The sequence below is a fragment of the Peromyscus californicus genome, unplaced genomic scaffold (assembly GCF_007827085.1).
Source record: "Peromyscus californicus insignis strain IS unplaced genomic scaffold, ASM782708v3 Scaffold_3__1_contigs__length_106647218, whole genome shotgun sequence".
Lineage (NCBI taxonomy): Eukaryota > Metazoa > Chordata > Mammalia > Rodentia > Cricetidae > Peromyscus > Peromyscus californicus.
The window spans coordinates 54,088,823-54,110,511 of NW_026294551.1; the positions used below are offsets into that span (position 1 = coordinate 54,088,823).

The following is a 21,689-nucleotide window of genomic DNA, read 5'->3' on the forward strand; positions in this document are numbered from 1 at the left end:
TTCCAAAGGCACCATGTGCATGGCACAGATATACATACATACACATAAATGAAAAGAAATTAGTAAAATCTTAAAAGGTGGAAGAAAAAGTAAAGGAATGAACCGCCTTGCCAGTTAGAACGTGAAAGCTTTTCTAAGTAGTCTGAGGCAGGAGGCGTCTCAGACGAACACCACAGCTAGACTTCAACTGTTTGGTCTGAAGTTTTCAATAGTAGAGATGATTTTTGCAGGAGAATAGAAATCCATTAAAAAGTGGAGAGTGAGGGAACTTGAATAGACATAATTATAAAAAGTAGCAAAATGGAATAATGTCTTCTAAAATGCTGAACAGTTTTATAAACACGAAGCAACCTGAGCCCTTATATACCCTTGGGAGAGAGAAGGCTGGGGATATGGCTCAGTGACAGACGGTTGGCCTGGCACGCACAAACTGAGTTTGCGTCCCAGCATTCCCGCCAACAGACAAAAACATTTGGAGAAGGAGAAAGCAGTGGTTGTTTCGTAATTCTTTGACAGTTATTATTATACCAAGTACTCACTAATAAGACAGAATGAACACAAGAAAGGCGAGACTAAGATGAACCGGATTGCAGCTTTCTATATTTATAAGATATAAAAGGCCAAATGAAATACTTCATAAGGCAGGAACATGCCTTATGACGACTGAGAAGGGCTTACTCTAGACTGTTAACAAGTATTGACACTGGTGAAAAGATACTGAAGTTCACCAGTGAGGTGTTAGAAGCCCTCCTCTGAGGGAGCTGCTTCTAAACTTCGGGGGAAGTGAAAAGGACTTTAGTTACTTGCCATATGAATCACTACACACACACACACACACACACACACACACACACACACACACACACACACACACACAGTTGCCTTTGACATCTGTTCACTGTGAACCTCACCACATCCACACAAGAGCATACAAGACAAACTGGTTTTTTCAATTATGTTCCTCGAAAGTTAAGAGTGGCTTACAAAAGGTATCTCTAGTCTTCTTCCATACTTTCTTACATATTGAGAAACAACAGGTTGTGCTGGTCTGAATGAGAATGGCCCCCACAGGCTAATAGATTTGAATGCTGGGTCTCTAGATGGTAGCTCGCTTAGGAAGGACTAGGAGGTCTGACCCTGTTGGACGAGGCATGTCACTGGGGTGGGCTTTGAGGTTTCAAAAGTCTTGCTTTCTCTAACTGCTTCTAACTTGCAGATCAGATCAAATGTGAGCTCCCAGCTACTGCTCCAGTGCCTGCCTGCCTGCCTGCCACCTCACTCACCACAGTATGATTAACCCTCTGAAACTGTAAGCAAGCCCTCAACTGAACGCTTTCTTCTGTTAGCTGCCTGGGTCATGGGGTTTCCCCACAGCAACAGAACAGTAACATAACATAAGCCAACTTAAAGATGAGGCATTAGTTACCACCGTTAGTCTCTCAGGCAATCCAATTATTCTATTATTATTTATTTGTATCTGTGTGTGCCTACTACATGGGTTTCTGTGTACCACATACATGCAAGAGTCCAGAGAAGCCAGCAGAAGCTATCAGATCCCCAGGAACTGGGGCTGCAGGTTGTTTCTGAGCCACCTGACCTGGGTGCTGGGAACCAAACTCAGGTCCTCTGGAAGAACAGCAAGTGCTCCTAACCACTGAACTATCTTTCCAGGCCCCAATCCCATTCTTCTTATACTTTTAAACTTCAGGGGTGGGGTTCTGGGGCTTGAACTCAGAGTCTTGAACATGCTAAACAAGCATGCCATCAACTGGGCTATATCCCCAACTATTATTTTAATCTTTTTAGCATAGCTAGCAATACTTATAAACAATGATCCAATTCCTTGGATGATGAAACAGCACAATGTTTCAACACAGAATAAAAATAAGATCACTAATACTCCATCTGTTTCTAAGATTTAGAAAATGCTTCAGTGGATCCATATGGTCATTACAAGACAGTGCATTTTATTCTACTTTAAAGATAAGTTTATTTTGTCTTTGTTCCCGGGAAGGACTCCCCCCCACTTCCCAACCCCCGCAAGAAAGAATAAAGTTAAACCATGACTCCATATGGGTAGTTAACTGTTCAAAAAAACTCAGAAACTAAAATTGGGTCCTGATGTTATAAAAGCGGTTCAAATGCTCCATGCATTTTAAACAGCCGTTCCATCCACACCATAGCCCACTGAGTTCATAAAGAACTGCTATTTTAAGATAGTAGTCAAAAGACAATGCTCTCGTTCCAAGGCCATAACACATGCCAGCACTGCCCAAGCCAATAGTTCCCAAGCCTCTTGTTTAAACACCACAGGAAGTCAGCAAACAGTTGGTATCAGCTAATTCCGACTTAAGAGAACAGTCCACTTACAAAATTCATTCTATCTAGTAACGCCAACTTACAGCTTACACCAACATGTCTAACTTCTTCACTGAATGCATAACATCACACTTCGTAACTAAAAATAGAACTACCACATGACAGCTACATCAGGCCTGGGTACATACCCAAAGAAAACAAGTCGGCACACAAGGAACACCTTCATACCCATGCTTATCATGGCAGTATTCACAAGGCCAGGACACAGAGTCAGTCAAGGTGCCCGTCAATAGATGTATGTGTAGATAAGTACATACAGTGGAGTTATGTGCACATGTACATACAGTGGAGTTATGTGTCTATATACATACAGTGGAGTTATGTGTCTATGTACATAAGTGGAGTTATGTGTACATGTACATACAGTGGAGTTTGATTCAAGCAGAGAGAAGAATGGAATCATGCCATCTTCAGGATAATGGTGGATAACTGGAGGGTAACGTGAGACAGCGACACCATGGGAAGAGCAAATGGGTGGCTGGAGAAAGGATATCGGAATCCAAGAGCAATGGAAGAAAATTCAGGTTCTGGCTTTCATACTCGCTGATCTATGAGAGAAAGTCCTAAAATAATTCAGCTGTGCGGTGTTTCCAGCATGCAGTGCCCAGTCCCCTCAGCAGTCCCCAGGTCAGTCTCCTTTTCCTATCTGGGTCCACAGTCACTCTAGTCATTACCGTGGGGGCCAGAGAATGATCCTTGGCGTAAACGTAAAGAACTGAGCGGAGTCAGAAGGGTCCAGAGAAGCAAGGATGCAGGAGTAAGGACGGAGGAACCAGAAACATCCCCTCCCTTATGCTTTTTCTAGATCCCACTCAAAAGGAACTAGTGTTTCTAAAATCAGCACATGTTAAAAGTCAAAGTTCTAGAATTAATTCTATCTCCAAGACATAAAACAACAACTTTATGAAGCTCTTTACTACCCACTCTTAAGCCAAACGGCATTTATGCACAAAGACTCTTAAGGACACAATAAAATGAAATTTCAAAACTCAACATTTTACTGAATATCCTCAAATAACCCAAAACTTAAATTCTCCTTTTGTTGAAGATCCTGGCAAATTAGGTGAGAAGCAGGCCAGAGGATGGGCCTCCACTCCAAGAGAAGCTGCCAGGAACTCGGGTGGATGAGAGGTGACATTTTGCCTTTGGGGGTAAAAGGGGAACAGAATCCGTAAGTTAAAAAGCATTCACTTCAACACACACACACACACACACACACACACACACACACACACACACACTCATTCCCACTGACTGTTTCTAGTAAATCCAGACTAAACTGAGAAACAAATGTCTTAGTTTTATGGGGGTCCTCTATCTCTTAGATATTATGTGAAGAAATTCATGATAAATATATATACCCTCTCCATAAAGTTGAGACTATGGTACCTGGTCAACCAGAATCTCACCAATTTAAAAAAAAAAAAGAAAAAAGAAAAAGGAAAAACGCCACGAATATGACTGCCCACTGTCTAGTAGTCACAGTTATACTCGGCATTGGGTGACATTTACAGCTGTCCTTGGCTGCACATGGCCTGTTGGAAATGCCTGTTGAGAGTATCCTAAATGGAAACTCGGAACTCTGCCTCCATGGGAAACATTCTCCCCCTAGCTTAAGGACGAAACACGAGGCCTTCCAAATGCTGGGCAGTAACACTGAACTACACCCCAGCCTTAAAACACAAGCTGTTAGGAATTTCATTTTAACAGGACAACCTGGACACTGCCCATCTTAACTCTATAAAGAAAATTTAGTTATCTTACTTAGTTAATATTTGTTCTGAACTGACAAACTTTTCTGGGAAAATTTTCTGGAGTGGCTCTCAAAGCATCTGGAGTAACTAAGCCTAATGAATTATTATTAGCAGCCACTACAGGGGGAGGCAGGGTCATTTTACACTCTGTAATTACTTTCCCCTTCTAGTTTGGCACCTAATCCAATTCTATACGAGTCATGTTTTACTTTAAACACCTGAGCATAGATTGTGATGTATATGTACTATGTTTTAAATTCCATTCTGGAGGTAGCCATTCTCCTTAAACAAAAGAAAGGTCATTTAAAGAGCTGTGGCTAGGGTTTAACCCAAGGCCAGATGGCCACCTCAAATGTTTCAATTATCCTAAACTCCAGAAGCTTTGCTGTTACTAAAATGAGTGTGCATGTGAACTAAATGGCCTGTTACTTAACATGATGGATATCAGATGGTACCAGGATAACTGGAGCCGTGTTAGGAATTAAAGACCGACCTGACTGAAAATGCACACTCTACCTAGGTATGAAAAAGATGTCAAGACTCCAGTCAGCCCAGAAGGCCTGGAGCTTGGAGCTCCGCAGAAGGCTTGGCTCTAAAAGGGTGAGTGTGTGCACAGTGGTTGATCTGGGATGCTGGGTTTATGGCAGACTATACCTCATCTCGGATACTGTCACATGAGCTACAGCGGACCTTTCAGGGACAGCTTTGGTCAGTGTATTAGGGGTTTTTGATGTCTGTATTACATGTGAAGGTGTAAATCTGTGACTTCATTGCATTATAATCCAAGAATCAAATCAGAGGGAGAATCTCGTGCCTCCACCTTGCTCTAACTACTTGAGGCTAATTATCTACCAGAGGGCACAGGAGAGCTGTGAACTGTTAAACTGCCTCAGGTTGGTTTAACAGTGAAACACAATTAATAAGGAAATAAAGCACTTGTGCAAATAGCTTTCTGAGAGGCCTGTCTGCAGCTTCAAACAACCACGTTAAGCTCAAGTCCTGTTTCAGAGTTTCATTATGAGAAAGGCATTGTCTATAAATGGCCTCCATCTGGAATGCATTTCCCTTCTCATAAACAGCACTGGACTAACTGTGGATGATTATTTTCATACCGTAATGCTCTCCTGAAGAATCCCTTAACACGAACCACATGCTAGCATCTTTAGAAGAAAAGATAGTCTTCAGGAAATTAGCCAGCTATATCAGATCAAAGAAATGGAACCAAACGGCTTCTAAAGCTCACAGAGTTTATAGTTTCAAATATTTTCACTGCAAGCATGTGGCTTGTAAACAATGACTGCATGAAATCTTACTGTACACACAACTCATCTTTTAACATCAAATCACTTTCAGGATGACACCAATCCTAACCCAAGGCCTGTCCTGTCCATGGAGCCAAATGCCTCCCACACAACTCCAACCCACACTTCTAAAACAGGAACATGCACATTCTTAGGGGGCGTAACACACAGTGAGCAACTCCACGACATGGCAAGTCACCGAGAATATTAATGTTTAAAAGAAAATGAAGGTGTCCTACGGGGCAGGACTCTAGGTTGCCCAATAAGACATTCCCCAGGCCTGGGCTGTAATTGGCTACTGACTGTGGTGAGGAGACTGAGTGTAATCACTGACTGCAGGAGCTCTGAGGGAAAGATGCAGGTTGCAAACAGGAACAGCAGAGAACTTCTCAGATGGTGTTCAGACAGCCGGGCAGCTGGGAGAAATATGGGTAGACCTCCAACACGTGCTGGAGGTTTAACCACCTGGATTCACTACCAGTCGGTTGAAGGTCTGAAGTCCTAGGTATTCTGACTTCCAGCTTTCAGCTTAAGCAGCTGTTTGGTTCAGTTTACTGATGTAAGACATAATGGAACAAATCCCGAAAGAAGAAAAATTTTCATTTGGAGTATGTTAACCCTTAGAGATCTAGAAGTCATTCACAGAGATACCAATTGAACAGCAGAACTTCTTGGCAAAGAATAGATGCTTAATAATTAATAACCAGTACTCAAAGTTTAAAACTGAGTTATGATCACTGGTTACTTTCAAGTCCCCTAAGAACCAAAGTCAGCACCTACAGAGGAATACAGAAAGGGTATCTTAACTGACTAGCACTCAATCAGTAAAATTAATTACATAATCATGCTTTATAAGAGGACTAAAATCAGATACCTGTTTTAGTGTTGTGTGGCTAACACCTATGACACCAGCAGAAAGCTACTAAACCATTCCTAAGCAAACAAACGAACAAAGAAATCCCTAATACTGTACAAAAACATCAACAACTGGGAAATGTCTTTGCTTTTTGGTTGACTCAGAGTTATATCTAAGAATATTGCCTTACTCACTCAGGCAGAAATCTGCAGGCAGGAACTGAAGGAGAGGCCACTGAGGTGTTGTTCACTGGCTTGTTTCAGCCTGCTTTCTTATACAGACCAAGTGCACCTTCCAAGGGAAGACATCACTCACAGTGGGCTGGGCCCTCCCACATCAATCAATCATTAATCAAGAAAATGCCTAGAGACATGCCCACGGGCCAATCTAAGAGGAACAATTCCTCCTCCCTCTCCCCGGGTGACAGTAGCTTGTGTCAAATTGACAAAAACCAACCAACATCCTCGGGTATACTTTACAAATAAACTCCAGGAGTGTTAGTTTGGTTTGATCTATAATTTGAATGTACAGTCAAGAGCAGAAATTTTCAACTTCTGCATACCTGACATTTAAAGCCAGGTAGTTCTGTTGTGGGAACTGTCCTGTGTATCATCAGGTGCTGATCAGCATCTCTGACCTCTACCCAACAGATACCAACAGCACACCGATACCCTCCCCCATGGCTGAATGTCTCTTGGGAAGCCGCCAATTAAGAACCAGCAAGAGAAGTGGCAAGGCTGGATGGAGATGGCTCAGTGGTTCAGAGCACTGGCTGCTCTTCAAGAGGACCCAGGTTTGATTCCCAGCACGCACACTGCAGCTCACAACCATCTGTAACTCCGGGCCCAGGGGACCCGACCCCCTCTTGCCTCCATGGGCACCATGGTACATACTTACAAGCAGGAAAAATAAAAATACCCCTATACATTAAAGAATTTAAAAACTGAACAAAACTGGGCAGTGGTGGCATATGCCTTTAATCTCAGCACTTGGGAGGCAGAGGCAGGCGGATCTCTGAGTTTGAGTCCAGTCTGGTCTACAGAGCAAGGTCCAGGACAGCCAGGGCTACACAGATAAATCCAGTCTTGAAAAAACAAATGAAACAAAACCAACTAAAAAGGAATAATGTCAATTCAGAACCCACTATATGTCAACAATGGAGCCCTTTAAGGATGTGGGGTAGACTGTAAGATGTCCCCATCACTGGCATTCATCCTGTCACAGCTCTCCCTCCCCCAAAGTGTCAGAACACCAAAAAGGACGGATATGACTGATATGTAACTTTCAATAAATGTTTTAGTACCAACTTCTTTTTTATAGGCAAAAATAAGACTACTGTGTATTGCACAGTTTCTCTTGGATTTAGAGTGTGGTTGGGGATGGGCAGGGAATGGGGTACAGAGAGGGGGAAGAATCAAAGATGGGTAGCTTGATTTATGTGGTAAAATGAAGGATTTTCCACAAAGCTGTACTTAAAAATCCTCATGTAAAAAAAAAAAAAAAATCGCATACCAAAACTGGGAGCTCACTACTTCTCCCTCCCAGTAAACATAGGGCTTTTCAAGGGGGAGAATTCAAGATTCAACTGTGACATAGACTAATGTGGATGATCCAGGGAAGGACAGGCCTCTAATTCAAGTCTCCTTTTCTAAATGTAGACACAGGCATTCTGATCCTACTTTAGATAAACAATGCTAAAGGAATTACTAAATGAATTTAGGATTAAGCCAATCTTCAAATGTTTCTTACTAGGAACAAACAATATTCCAAGCAAACAGATTTCTATTTCCTAAATAATGTGGAAAGCCTGGCACACTTTAGCTCTCGAGGCTGAGACAGATCAACAGTGCTGTCCCCCACCTCATGTTAAAGTTCTAACCTCAGTACTTCAGGATGTGACTGTATTTGGAGGAGACGGTCTTTAAAATGATAATTAGGAGAGATGGCCCTAAACAGACAGGTCTCCTCAGAAGAGGAGAGAGACAGAGATGGGGAGGGACATACTGGGAGAAAATGGCCATCTATCTGTAAGATAAGGAGAGAAGGCTCACAGAAAACTAAACCTACTGATGTCTTGATTTCAAACTTCCAGCCTTCAGAAAAACACATCCCTATTGTCTAATCACAGAGCTAGAGACCCTGTTTACTAGGCTAGGCCTCTGTGACAACCGAATCTGCTCTCTTCCACTAGTCAGGAAAGCCACACCACCGAAAACTGTACCTGCAACCTACAACTTCACACATTCAGTGTTTAAAACATGTAACAATGACGCTATGTTCTCCAGAATTCCATACAGGTGTGGTCAGAGTTCAAGTGTCCGTCACCCTGGAGTTTTTCACTTTCCCCAGTATTTCGGGGGAAGAAGGAAAAAGAGTCAAATTTGAACAACTTAGGCAGAGATAATTGAGCACTGAAGTTTCTTGGATAATAGAAAAAAATCCTCCCCTAGGGAAGCTGAGGCAAAGAACAGCTATCAGGGAATTAAAGAAGTTGAAGAGTTCAGTAAAAAGCTATAACCCAGGCGTGGTGGCGCACGCCTTTAATCCCAGTGCTCTGGAGGCAGAAGCAGGAGGATCTCTGTAAGTTCGAGGCTAGCCTGGTCTATAGAGAGTCCCATGACAGCCAGGGCTACAAGAGAGACCCTGTCTCAAAAAACAAAGAAAAGAAGTTGTAAACAGAAGCGATCCTAGTGAGGACCATCCTGTCCATAGCACGTTATGAAAAGGAGAACTCATACACCAAACCAACGCCATATTACTTACACCCGTTGATGTGCTAAGTACGTAACACGTACACCACTTGTCTTCGGGTTGCTATTGCTGTGATGAAACACCATGACCAAAAGCAATTTAGGGAGGAAAGGGTTTATTGGGCTTGTATATCTGAAGTCACAGTTCACTGAGGGAAGCCAAAGCAGGAACTCAAGCAGAGGAGGAACCTGGAGGCAGGAGCTGATGTAGAGGCCCAGGAGGGGAGCTGCTTACTGGCTTGGTCCTTATGGCTTGCTCAGCCTGCTTTCTTACAGAACCCAGGTCCACCACCACCCCAGGGGTGACCCCACCCACCGTGGGCTGGGCCCTCCCCCATCAATCACTAATTAAGAAGATGCCCTGCAGGCTTGCCTACAGCCCAGCCTTATGGAGGCAGTTTCTCAACTGAGGCTCTGTCCTCTCAGATGACTCTGTGAAGCTGACATGAAACTATCCAGCACTCCACTATCTATGCGATCCCGTACCAGATGATTGGCAAAGGTCAAGAAGTAAACACAGAGCTCTTACACAATTATGTGTCCATATCAAAACCTACGAACTGAAACACAACTACAATTACTTTCCTATGGGGCTGCTAGAGGTATGACTCCATCTATTACTCAGCCTTTCTTAAAATCTAAAGAGAAAAATCAGTTCATTTGCTCAAGTCATAGTAGACATTTCATGAGAAATCTGAAGAAGTCCAAGTTTTTTGGGCTTTTCAACTTACAAAGCGAGATGAGTTATCATTTTTCACAGTCTTCGCATTTCCAAAGGATTCCAGAATTGGATTTGCTTGTAAAAGCTGCCGTTCAAGTTCCCCCTAAAAGACAGCACACATATACATAGACATACACACACACATAAATAAAAACAGATGTATGTTAATCTGTGTCTGTACTTCAGTCCTTGGGGTGAAAAAAATATTCCAAAACCATCCTCTTCCTGGCTCGTTCATCCTGCTAACCATCAGTGACCTCTGCAGGCTCCCTGTTCCTGGTTTTGATAATGGGTTCTGCTGAAAGAAAAAAAACCCAGCATCTAGGGGGGGGGTCACAGGAGAAGAAAATGTCATGTTGGTGAGATAACAATTTAAACTAGGCAGAAAATAAAACTTAGCAATTGGTTTCCATGAAATGAAATTGAGTGTAACACTCTGCTTAAGAACACATTAGCACTGCTGTTAATTTTTATTTTGCTCTGTGTGAAGGATTTAAGGGGCTGACTGAATAATCTCCACCGCATTGCTATGCATTTCCACCCTCCCGAGTGCTTTCACGCCATTGTCACGGTGTAGATGGAACACACCCACCTCTGTATCAGAAGTGGGCAAAGATGGCAGGGTCCTCCCTTAACTAAGAGTAGACCACTTGGCAAAGCGCACACTTCAGTCAATGTTTATGTGCAAACTAGACTACAAAACAGACTTCACAAGGGACCCACGGAAAGCCGCAGGAGAAAGCATGATGTCGAGCCTGGCCAAGGAAAACACTAGGAAGTGATGTTGTGTTTCTGGAATGTAATTTCAGATTATCTTTTATGACCTAAGTAAATCTGTTCCCCTCACCCAACACAAATCTTATCCCTATACTTTAAACTGCCCACAATATTCTAGACTTAAAGAAAATAAATAAATAGAAGCCTCTAGCAAATGTGATTCTCTAAGCAAAAAAGATAAAACAAAGAAGCTCACGGAGGATTTTAAACCAGTGGTCATCACATGATGCATGATGCATGTCCACTGTCAAATCTCAAAACTGGACCAAATCATGCTGTGCTATTGCTTCACGACTCATAAACCTGGGGCATCAGCAAGGCCAACCCGACCTCAGTTTCAGCATCCCCCTGCTGGGGACTCTGCAATGTGATGCAGTTTGAAGGGCAGGCAGTGTTCCCAAGGCACCCACAAACATTCGGACATGCTTCTGCTGTCAGTCTGGACTGCCCAGATCTCACAGGCCCTAACCAGTCTACCGCTGTGTTCAGCTGAATACAGTCAAGAACTGGTCCTCTCTTCTGGTCACTTCCCTTTCTGGGCGTTAGGTAACCTCTCTGTACAGTGAATCTTACAGTTTGTTGTCTGATAAATACTTGGATTTTTTTTATGTAAACCTCTTTATATTATATGCTAACAAATTTTCTTTCTTTCTTTTTTTGTTTTGAGACAGGGTCTCATTATGTAGCCCTGGCTGTCCTTGAACTTACTATGCAGAATAGGCTGGCCCCTAACTCCCAGGGATTCACCTGCCTCAGCCTCCCAATTGCTGGGATGTTACCACCCAGCCACTAAAATTTCTTAAAGATGGTTTTCATCTTGAGCTAATTTTGATTACTGAGAGGTATTATTACTAAGGTCTGCTATGGGCTGGGGATGTAGCTCAGAGGCAGAATGCTTGCCTGGCATGTGCCAGGCCATGGATTCAACCCTTAACACTGCAGGGGGGTAGGGAGATTGCCTGTTACCATTCTGTGAGCCAATACTTCCATCAGCCTGATTGTTACTGAGGTCTTGTAATGCTTGTAGCACACTGATTTTGTACCAGTTATCTGAACCTCCAAAGGCCCCCTCTCCCCCTTGCTATTCGATTCAGTTTGTGGGATTAGAATGCAGTAATTGTCAGGGAAACTGATGCTCTGGTAAGTGAAGTGCCTACCGTGAGACGGAGGGCTGACATACCAATTCTTTAAAATCGTGTACCATCCTGCCAAGTCATAATGAAAAGCCTAATAATCCACCTAAGGTGCCTTCCGAACGTGGAAGAGAAACAAGCACAGCATTCCTGGTTCTATGTCCCTAGGCATGGCAACAGGGACTCTCTGGGTCACATTTCTCTCACCAATTCCCTTCCCTTATGTCAGTATCAGGTCAAAATGACATGGGCAAATGTTTGAGCGGATGTACAGTAAGTCCTAAAACATTCAGTAGTGCTGGAAAGGGGGTGGTGGGTGAGCCAAAGGCAACCCTATGATCTGGGCTGAGGTCCCCAAAGTCAACATGCAGACTAGATTTCTGTGCCACTCCTGTTGGCTTTACTAATGGTGTCATGGGTTGTTTTTCTCCTACCACCTCTGAGACATCGGTGAGACCCAGTATAGATCTTACACAAAGCTAATGTAAAACCACTACCACAGTCTTAGAATTAATAGACTTAATTAATAGGTAAATGGTACTCCTATCTCTAAAAACTATCAGGGAACAATGACTATCGATATCCCCACTAGAACTAGGTAAGCACTCACCTTTGCTTCTATTCTATATGATATCAATAAATGTTCTCAATGTTTACAAAATGCTAAGTATTTAGTTATATATTGTTTTAAGGTTTATCAATCATGGCGAAAACTATATTCTTGTGTTTGTTCTATAGTATACAACACACTGTTGGTAGAAGATGAGTTTGAAGTGTTTGGATGTATTCTTTCAAAACTCCTGGCCAGCCAGCCAGCCGTCGTGGGGCAAGGACCCGCTGTACTGCGCAGGACCCAGCACAAGTGCTCCAGAGCACGAGGAGGGTGAGGGTAGGAGGCGTCACCACAAACGGAAAATCACATTCCAACTGCAAACAGCACGCTCTAGTCTCCCTCTCTGTGGCGTCACCTTCGTGGTTAGGGCACCGAGGAGGCAGGTGCATTGGCTCGAAGACATCATCCTCAGCAGATGGTAAGTTTTAAAAATTCCCGAATCTACTCTGAAATGCCCCATACTGAGGCGCAAAGCAGCAACGGACATGTAAAACCTCTGAGCGACCCGCTAGGAGAAAAACCTCAGTGGTACTGTGCTTGAGCTGCCTGGTGGGTGGGTGGTACTGAGGGCGTAACGCCAAATATAACTTTCAATTATGTTATAAAACATATCTAAAAGTTCACAGATAAATCTTTGCTCGAAGTTTCCTTTTGTAACTTGAATTTTGAAAACCAGTGTTTCTTTTATTTACTCGTATTTTCAAGGGAAACATAAACGACGTGCCGTAGCACTTGGGTGTTACACCAAAGGGCAGACAGCGCATTGCCGAGTATGGGGAGGACACCAGAGACAAACACTCCCGTTTGCACACGATCCAGCAATGCCATTCAAGGTGAGCGCCCAAGATCAACGAAACAATGTTCTCACAAAATAAGTACTTAAATGTTCAAAATGGCCCAAACTGGAAGCAACCCAAACATCTGCCAACTACCGAGTGGACAAATAAAATGGGGCATATTTAATACAACCGAATATTGTAGGCCATAAAGAAGAATGCTCTGCTTCTAATGTACACTGGAGGCTAACCCTTGAAAGCATCATGCTAAGTGAAAGAAGCCGGAGAACAATTCTCCTTCATATACAGTGTCCAGAACAGGCACATAGGACACAGAGTGGCTTGGTGGTTGCCAGTGCAGGAGGAAATGGGAGGTGACTGCTAGTGGACAGACGGGTTTCTCGTGGGGAGACAAAAAGAAAATGTCCTACACTGGTGATGTTGAACTGTGTAATCGTGAATATACAAAAGCACAGAGCTGTGTGTGTAAATGGGGAAACGGTATAATATGAATTATACTGCAATATTTGGCCAATAAAGCTCCATGTAAATTCAGAAACCAGTGGAATAAAGGAGGAGAGTGGGAGAAAAAATGAAACTAAAACAAATAGGGACTTTGCAAGGTACAGTCGGCGCTCTGCAGGCTCTGCACCCACAAATTCAACCAAGAATGCAACTGAAATATTCGGTGTTGGGGGTAGCACCTGTTCCAGACATACAGGTTCCCCCTTATCACCACAACAACTATTTACACAGTGCGGATGTGGATGTCATAGTGGGCATTTTAAGTACTCTAGTGTGACTTAAATTACACAAGAGGACCGCACAAGCTCCATTTTCTAGATGGTACCTGAGCATCTGAGGATTTTGGCGTATGAGGAGGATAAGGAGCGGGTCCCGCAGCCAATACTGCTCAGGTATCAAGGGACTGCTGCATGAGCTCCTATTTTCCGGGGTTGGAGACCAGCTGAGAACCAATACTTGCACATTTCTGAACGTATCACAAAGCTACTACAGACCTGACCAAGGCAGCAACAAACAGAAAGGCAGCCCTGCAGCTTGTACACACAGCTGACACATGCAGAGACATGCAACCCAGCAGGGACAGCGCAGCCCAAAGCAGCAGCCTTCTCCTTGGGGAGGATTTGCTTCCGGGGATGGACTGGAACCCCTGAGACATCCAAGTGTGGCATGCTACCCACGTACAACTGGGATGCACTATACTTTACAATGACATCGAAACAAAATGTAAATGACGATGGCTCCTGTGTTTCAGAGAACCTGGAAAATCTGAAGTTATCTTGCTTATTTAACACTATCTCATTAGTGTTCTGGGTACTGACTAAAAATCTTGAATGCACAGAGAAAAGCTGGTTTCTTATCATGTTGTCTTCCTTCAAATACCAAAGAAGCCTTTACATATCCCATAGCATGAGAACTCATTCATTAACTCTTCCAAGCTATACTGCTGACCTGGATTGCAGTAAGTCACAAAAGACCACCCCAGGCCCTCATAGATAAACAGAGCTCTACTGATGGACAATTTCTCACCTTAAATGTTAAGAAAGATACTTGAGAGTCTCAGCATCTATGACAGTTCCTCTGGGTGTGGATGTAGGTATGATCTCTTCTATATGTATTAATAGATCAGCTATATGACTCAACATCACTGCTTCTTGCTTTAAATTAATGGCACCATCATGCTTGTGGGAGACATAACCCTAATTGTTCCCGTCTTCAAGGACTCCAGCTCAGTTCTGTCCTCCCTCTCCAGGGAAGCAGGAAGTCTGGCTCTGGTTTGTGGTTTGTCCAATGTTGGGCATGCTAGGCTAAAAGGCAGGCAGCTGATAACCCTTCCACTACTTGCCCAGCACAAAGAAAATTCTAATTTATTGAGGATATTAAATACAAAAAGGCAAGCCTTTGGGCTGAAACACACACAAGCATAAATTATACAATGCCATCAAAACTTATTAGAAATTTAGTTGCCCCAAAGGTTGTGTCCCCAATTTTAAATGTAACGTACAGCATAAAACAAAGTTTTCATGTGCTTGCTAAATAGTAAGATAGCTCCACCTAATACAAAAGAAATCATCTTCATAAACTAAAAAAAAAAAACAACCCATAAAAAAGACTTCATAAACATGCATTTCAATGTCATGATAAAAGGGAAAATATTCAGATTATCTAGAACATAATCTAAAGCACAAGTGCATGCTGCTTCGTGTGAAAAAATAAGACTCCAGCAATACATTGGCAACACTAAATCTCGTTTTAGAACAGATTCCGCTTGGAACCAAGAGTGCTACATGTTTCTAGGGGAGGCTCGCTCTAAAGACAGCAAGCAGGGCAGGCACTCAAGACTGAGAAGCAGAAAGAAAACCACTTGCCTGGGGTTTCACTGGCTTAGGCGATTCCTGCTGCTCATTACAAACAGATAAGCAGACATTAGCACAGAGTACCAAGCCAGCGTGCAGAGGGAGCTGGTTTGGCTGGCACACAAAAGCTCACCAACTACCACAGCACCTCCAAGCATGAGAGGTTCACTGACACCCATATTCTGTGTTTCTACCTTTCCTACCATTCATCCATCTTCCCACAGATCCCCCAACCCCTAGGGCTGCTATAGGCAGCAGCCAACGGCTACTCTGTAATCCGTAAAGAATCATTAAAATCGTTTACACTCATTTGGCGTAAATAAGAAATCGTCATAGGCACTGCTTATTAATTTATAACAATTCTCACCAATCTCTGCCAGAAACTGGGCCAAAATTCCCATTTGCCTTATGAGAAAGCCTAGCTAATTTCTGTGTACTGTGCCTGGCTCCTCCAGATTGGAAGGAAAAGCAGGGCTGCTGGGTGTGTGGCCAGGGAGCTGCTAGGCAGGGCAGTGTGTGAAGTAGCTGCGCTTTCCTGGTTGGCCTCTGTTCTTACAAAAGAATGAAACGCAGACAAAAGCAATGGAGCAGAGACTTACAGGAATATTATGGTCCTTTCTTCCTTTGTGTGAAGAAGCAACATGGGCAAGGTACTGAATGACCTTCTTTGTATTCTCTGTCTTCCCGGCACCCGATTCACCCCTAAAAGAAATATCAACATCGGCCACTGTAAAAAGAGAGCTGAGGACATGTGTTCCAAAATTACAACTGATAAAACAAAACTGAGCAGAATAAGAATTAGGGAAAGAAAAAAAGGGGAAAGAAGGCAGGAGAAAACTTACAGGCAACAGTAATAACAGAAAGGAAAATGTATTGTTACTGCTTTTCTGTGTTTTTAGATTATCAACTCTTTATTCTTAGAGTTAACCTCGCTATCAACACCACCATCACTGAACTGTCTTGAAAATCATATTCTTTCTTGTATGTATCAAAAATAGATACTGAACAATGAGTTCTGGCTTGCAAAGGAGAACTTATTTTTGCACCTGTCTTTCATCTGTCCTACCATTTCAGTAGGCACACAGAAGCCCATCTGCAGGTGTGTGTCTGTCTCCTACTGTAGCCAAGTCTAGCTGGCCTGGAACATGCAATGTGGACTACTCTTTCAAAATCACAGTGATCCTCTTGCCTCAGCCTCCAAAGTGGTGGGATTAAAAGATTAAGTCCCACACCTTTAATTCCAGCACTCAGGAGGCAGAGGCAGGCGGGTCTCTGAGTTGTTCCAGGACAGCCTGGGCTACACAGAGAAACCCTGTATTAACAGAAAACAAACAAAAAAAAGTATTAAATAAATCCAAATAAATATCACTGGTAGTACTTGTGAGAGAACAAAGGAATATTCCAAAATATATTTTTCCTACACCTGAGGTAAGAGCTTCCAAAGCAAAGAGAAATGTATTAAATGCTCATGGAAAACAAAAAATAAAACAAAACCCCACTGTACTGGAAACATCCCCTAGCATGACAGAGAAATCCCCAAACACTGCTTTGGAGACCACAGTCTGAAGGAACCGACAGCTCTGGACGCTTGTCGCTGGTGTTCACCTCCAAAGCACTGAGGGTCTTCCTAGTCGGAACCAATGTTGCCCCTGGCACACACCTTGAGAGAGCCTTCCCACAGGTAGTGGCCTCACACATGGGGCTTCTGACTGCATGACCTCACCGGCTGGTCTGTGTCTGAACCCACATAACCTTACACAGTACGATACTGAACCTTATATTCTGGACTAAGCTTGAAGTACAGATGGCCCTCTGGGTACTTAGGCACACGCAATTTCTCGCCTCTCTGCTCAGAATAGTATAGTCTCCACAAAATGAGCAATGGCTTACTCTTTTAATATATGAGTATATAAAAAGTTATAATATACTTTTATATATTACATACACAAGATTATATATAAATGACTTGAATTATAAGAAGACATTTCATCTCTAACTAAAGTTTTAAACCTGGTTCACCTGCACTAGAGTGCAGTCTCTAAATGCTTTGGCTTGCCACTAACTCTCCCAGCAAATGCTGACTCCTCCTTTGAATTATATTTGAACGGTATTACTGGAACAGCCGACGCCTCAAGTTTCCAGCAGGCTTCCTGGTTGCATTGTCTCCCCAACTCTGTAGCTGGTCAACCTCAGTCTCTACCGCAGGAGAGCTGAGCAAAGGGATCTTAGTGACCAGCTGTAGGGACTGGAGTAGGAAAAGATCGCTGAGCTTCCATATCCCAACTCTGAAAACGGAGGCAATTGCTTTGCTCCCTCCCAGTTCCAAAATCTGATGATCCCAGACACAAACCCCTTACCAACTTACGGTCACACCACATACTGCTGCCTGTGAGGCTGATCTTGGTTGTCAACTTAACTACATACATCTGGAATCAACTAAAACCCAAGCAGCTTGAGCACACTTGTGGGGGATTTTCTTGACCGGATCATCTGAGGTGGGAGACCAACACTAAATCTGGATCATCTGCAGTCAGGAGACACACCCCAAATCTAGCTGCACCTTCTCGTGGCAGCCCACCTAAAAGGACATGGAAGGAAGCTTTTGCTCTTTGGTCCACCTGCCCTCACTCTGGCTGGCAAGTTCATCTAGCCTGCTGTTGAGGAGTCCCTTCTTGGTGTTAGAACCTACTTCAGGATTCCAGCACATACTGAAGACCAGCTGAGACATCCAGCCTACTGCAGTGAACGACTACTGGATTCCTGGCCTTTCTATCAAGAGACAGCCATTGTTGGACTAGCCAGATCAGCCTGTAAGGCACTCTAATAAATCCTACACAGACACACACACACACACACACACACCAATTCTGTTCCTCCAGAGGACCCTGACCAATACACTGACCACCTCTACATCTCCTCCTAGGAGTTTCTGAGTCTTAAGTACTCAAACTACCAAACTTTCAATAAGGTTTCTGCCCACTTTAGAAAGCATTTAAGAATATTACATCCTTTAAATTATCATTTTATGTAATTTGTACCATTAAATCTCTCTGTATTTTCCTCCAGACCTCTGGTAAGTTTCAGATTATGACTCCTGATTCTCCATCACAATATGGAACAATAGCTCGTACATATAAAGTTCTTGAAGAAAAACTGGCAGTAACTAAAGCACATTGTTAGTAATGTGCAACACTACCTGCAATGTCCACTCAGATGTTGACTGATTAAACACGAGGCAGCTTGAATCCCTACACTAAGATGCTTTACGAACTTATAGTATTGATGAAGTGGTTAAGACTGTGAACTATGGAATAAATATGACCTGCCTAGATTTCAATCTTCCCTTTACCAGTTTGGATATTGAGTGACCCTTGAAGGCCCACGTGATGAAGGCTTGGTTTCTGAGTCACAGCACTACTGGCCCTTATGGATGAGACTTAGTGGAAAGGAAATTACGTCACTGAGGTCACATCCTTGAGAGGGATGTTGGAATCCAGGACCTGCTCGTCTCCTTACAGCTCTGGTGCAATGCATGGTCCCTACCCTAATGCTCTGCACTGTCAACAGGCCCCAGACAATGGAGCCAACCAAGCAGGGGCTGATACCATGAGCCCAGATAAGCCTTTCCCCTTTATAAATGGATTGAGCTCTGTTGTTAAATAGTAAGAGAAAGACCAGAAACACTATTCCTACCTCCCGTGTTCTAGAGAAGGTACTTGCTCCTCTGAGACTTAGTGTAGAGATTAAAATGAGAAAAAGTGATTTCGAGCAACTGAATTAACATGTAAGCATTCAGAACTGTGCCTGGCAGTGGTGTGAATCGTGATGATTAGGAGGACAATGAAGAGCTCAACAGGAAGTAACAACAAAAAGATTTATGTTAACATGGGAGATCACAGAGAAATTAGAACACAATTTTGGGAAAAACAAAAAAATGAAACACAATGGGAAATGACACATCGCAATAGACAGAAGCTGAAGAAACAAAAACATCCTAAGAAAGCAGAAGGAAGGCTGGAGAGATGGCTCATGGGTAAGACCACTGGCTGCTCTTCCAGGACAGACCCACATGGTGGCTCACAACTGTCTGTCACTCCAGTTCCAGGGGGTGTGATGCCCTCTTCAGGTCTCCATGGGCACTAGGCACACAAGTGGTACATAGGCACACATACAGGTGTACCCACACACATAGAAGAAGAAAAGTAGAGTGTAAAACTACTGGGGAAAAGTAAAGGGGAAGAACCAAGCAGGAAGTCCAGCAGACTTCTGCAGAGATAAGAAGACCCCGGAAGAGTGGGCGAGCACTAGACCAAGACCCCAGATAGGAGGCAGCAAAGAGATGGGCTTCATTTCCACCAAGAAACTGGTTTGCAAGGCAGCTTCAGCTTTAAAGTGATGCCATGTGTCACTGTGGTCCCCAGCAGAACACAGTTAGGGAAGGGAGGTCATCTGGCACCATGTACCCCTTTCCTGTACAGAGTGTGTGAGTCAGAGTACAGAGTTAATCTAAAGCCAAAAAAGTGGTCAAGGTGCCACATCTGCTGAAGTGCACTGGACAGTATCTACCAGGAGTTTTTAACCTATTTTCACATTTTCTAGAGAGCTCTCGAGCCTTCGTTAGCTCCTCAAAGGGATGTACAATCGGAAACAAAAACCTAATAAAAAATAAAAATAAAAGCAGATTATTAACACACAGCTACTCTGGGGTCCTTCTTTGAATTCCTCTGGACCCCAATTCTGCCAATAAGAAAGCTCTTTCCTTGTTTTTATTTTCTGGATGTGTGTCACATCAAAAGTATCCCTGGCCTGATATCCTTGCCTGAAATAACTTCAATTTGGAGATCACCACTTCCTCCTACAATGACCATCTCCTGGACACAGCTCTCTCTGAGGAGCACAGGCTCCTCACTTGGCCCCGCAAGGTGACTAAAAGCAGGACAGACGCGTGGCATCTTTGTCTGTCTCTTTTCCTTTTGATCAGTCACCTGCTTGACCGGGCCAGGTAACCACGCAAGGCGTGGCTGTCTAAAAGTTGGTGATTCCTGTACCATCTCACCCCCTTTAAGGCTGAATGTGCCAAGAGAGAAGCAACTGAGGTGTCTCCCTGTCAGCTTTTACAAATTTCTGTCTCAGGTCCTCTAAAAGATGCTCCAAGTCTCCAGAAAAACCTGCATTCACCTTGGTTTCCAGGCCTGTCAGAGCTTTGCAGACTTATTACTGCATGAGCTCACCTCCAAGCCGGAGTTCTCCAAGGGAACCAGACTGCTCCCTTCATTAGGAAGCATTAGGGCTTCCTCAAACCACCTCGCAGACCCAGAACTAAGGTGGCCGTCAAGCGGACCACACTGAGCACACCTGCTTCACTGCTTGCCTCTGAGCAGGCTCAGTTCTTCCTCTATTCAAACTGAAATCTCAGGTCTGGAAATGGCCTGGGGAGGGACATCGATGGACCCCTTTCCTCTTCACACTGTACCACGCTGGCTTCATCCTCTGTGCTTCACCGTATTCATCTCTCTGATGGGCACTTTCCGATGGGTAAACCAACCCAATCAGTTGGGACTCTAGGAGTCAGGACCTTTAACCTTAAAACCCTGGCTACAGTGCCCTCTTTTCTATATTAAATGTGGGTATAATATATTAATAAATGGTTTCCCATAATTTCAAAATTAACATATTTTTAATATATGTGCTCAACCAACATTTACTGAACACACAACATAGGCAAACAAGTTTTCCTCACTTTCAAACTTTAGTCTAAAAGTAATAATCTGTGCTGGATGTCCACAGTTTTCTAGTTTCTGGTTATTTTCGAGCTATATTTTTTATTTCTATAAACAATATCCTTCCCTTTTCTCTGAAATGTAAACCACTATTAAACTGAAACAACTTACATTTTATAAAATCTTTAAAAAATGACAGTTACCAATGAAAACCTGTCAAAGACACAAACACCGGTCCTTTAGAAGGCGGCTCCCTAGCAGGAGACTATGATGGAGACCGCTGTTCAAGTCCCCTCCACCACACTAACACTGGCTCCACGCAACACTTTATGGGTCCTAACGTGACAAGTGTTGGGGACAACAGGTAAAGATGTTAGCTTCTTTTCTTCGCCTAGAATACTTCCCCTCATCTTTTTTTTTATTTTGTTTTTTTGAGACAGGGTCTCTCTATGTAGCCCTAGTTGTCCTTGAACTCAGAGATCACCTGCCTCTGATTCCAGAGTGCTGGGATTAAAAGTGTATACCGCCGGG

General features: G+C 43.4%; 1 protein-coding gene and 1 non-coding gene across 6 annotated transcripts in view; both read right to left on the reverse strand.

The window, feature by feature from the left end:
• Myh10 (myosin heavy chain 10) overlaps window positions 1–21,689 on the reverse strand; it is a 134,666-nt gene that overhangs the window by 63,282 nt on the left and 49,695 nt on the right. For 3 of the 5 annotated variants that reach the window (XM_052756772.1, XM_052756776.1, XM_052756777.1), the window contains exons 5-7: window positions 16,038–16,140; window positions 15,451–15,480; window positions 9,772–9,864 (exon numbers count right to left, since the gene is read on the reverse strand). In XM_052756772.1, coding sequence (XP_052612732.1) covers window positions 9,772–9,864; window positions 15,451–15,480; window positions 16,038–16,140 — 226 coding nt within the window. The remainder of the gene's footprint in view (window positions 1–9,771; window positions 9,865–15,450; window positions 15,481–16,037; window positions 16,141–21,689) is intronic. The other 2 variants (XM_052756775.1, XM_052756778.1) reach the window with 1 other exon arrangement.
• On the reverse strand, window positions 16,407–16,528 carry LOC128123575 (small nucleolar RNA SNORA40). The gene has a single exon (XR_008222749.1). It is a non-coding gene; the product is annotated as a small nucleolar RNA SNORA40 (small nucleolar RNA).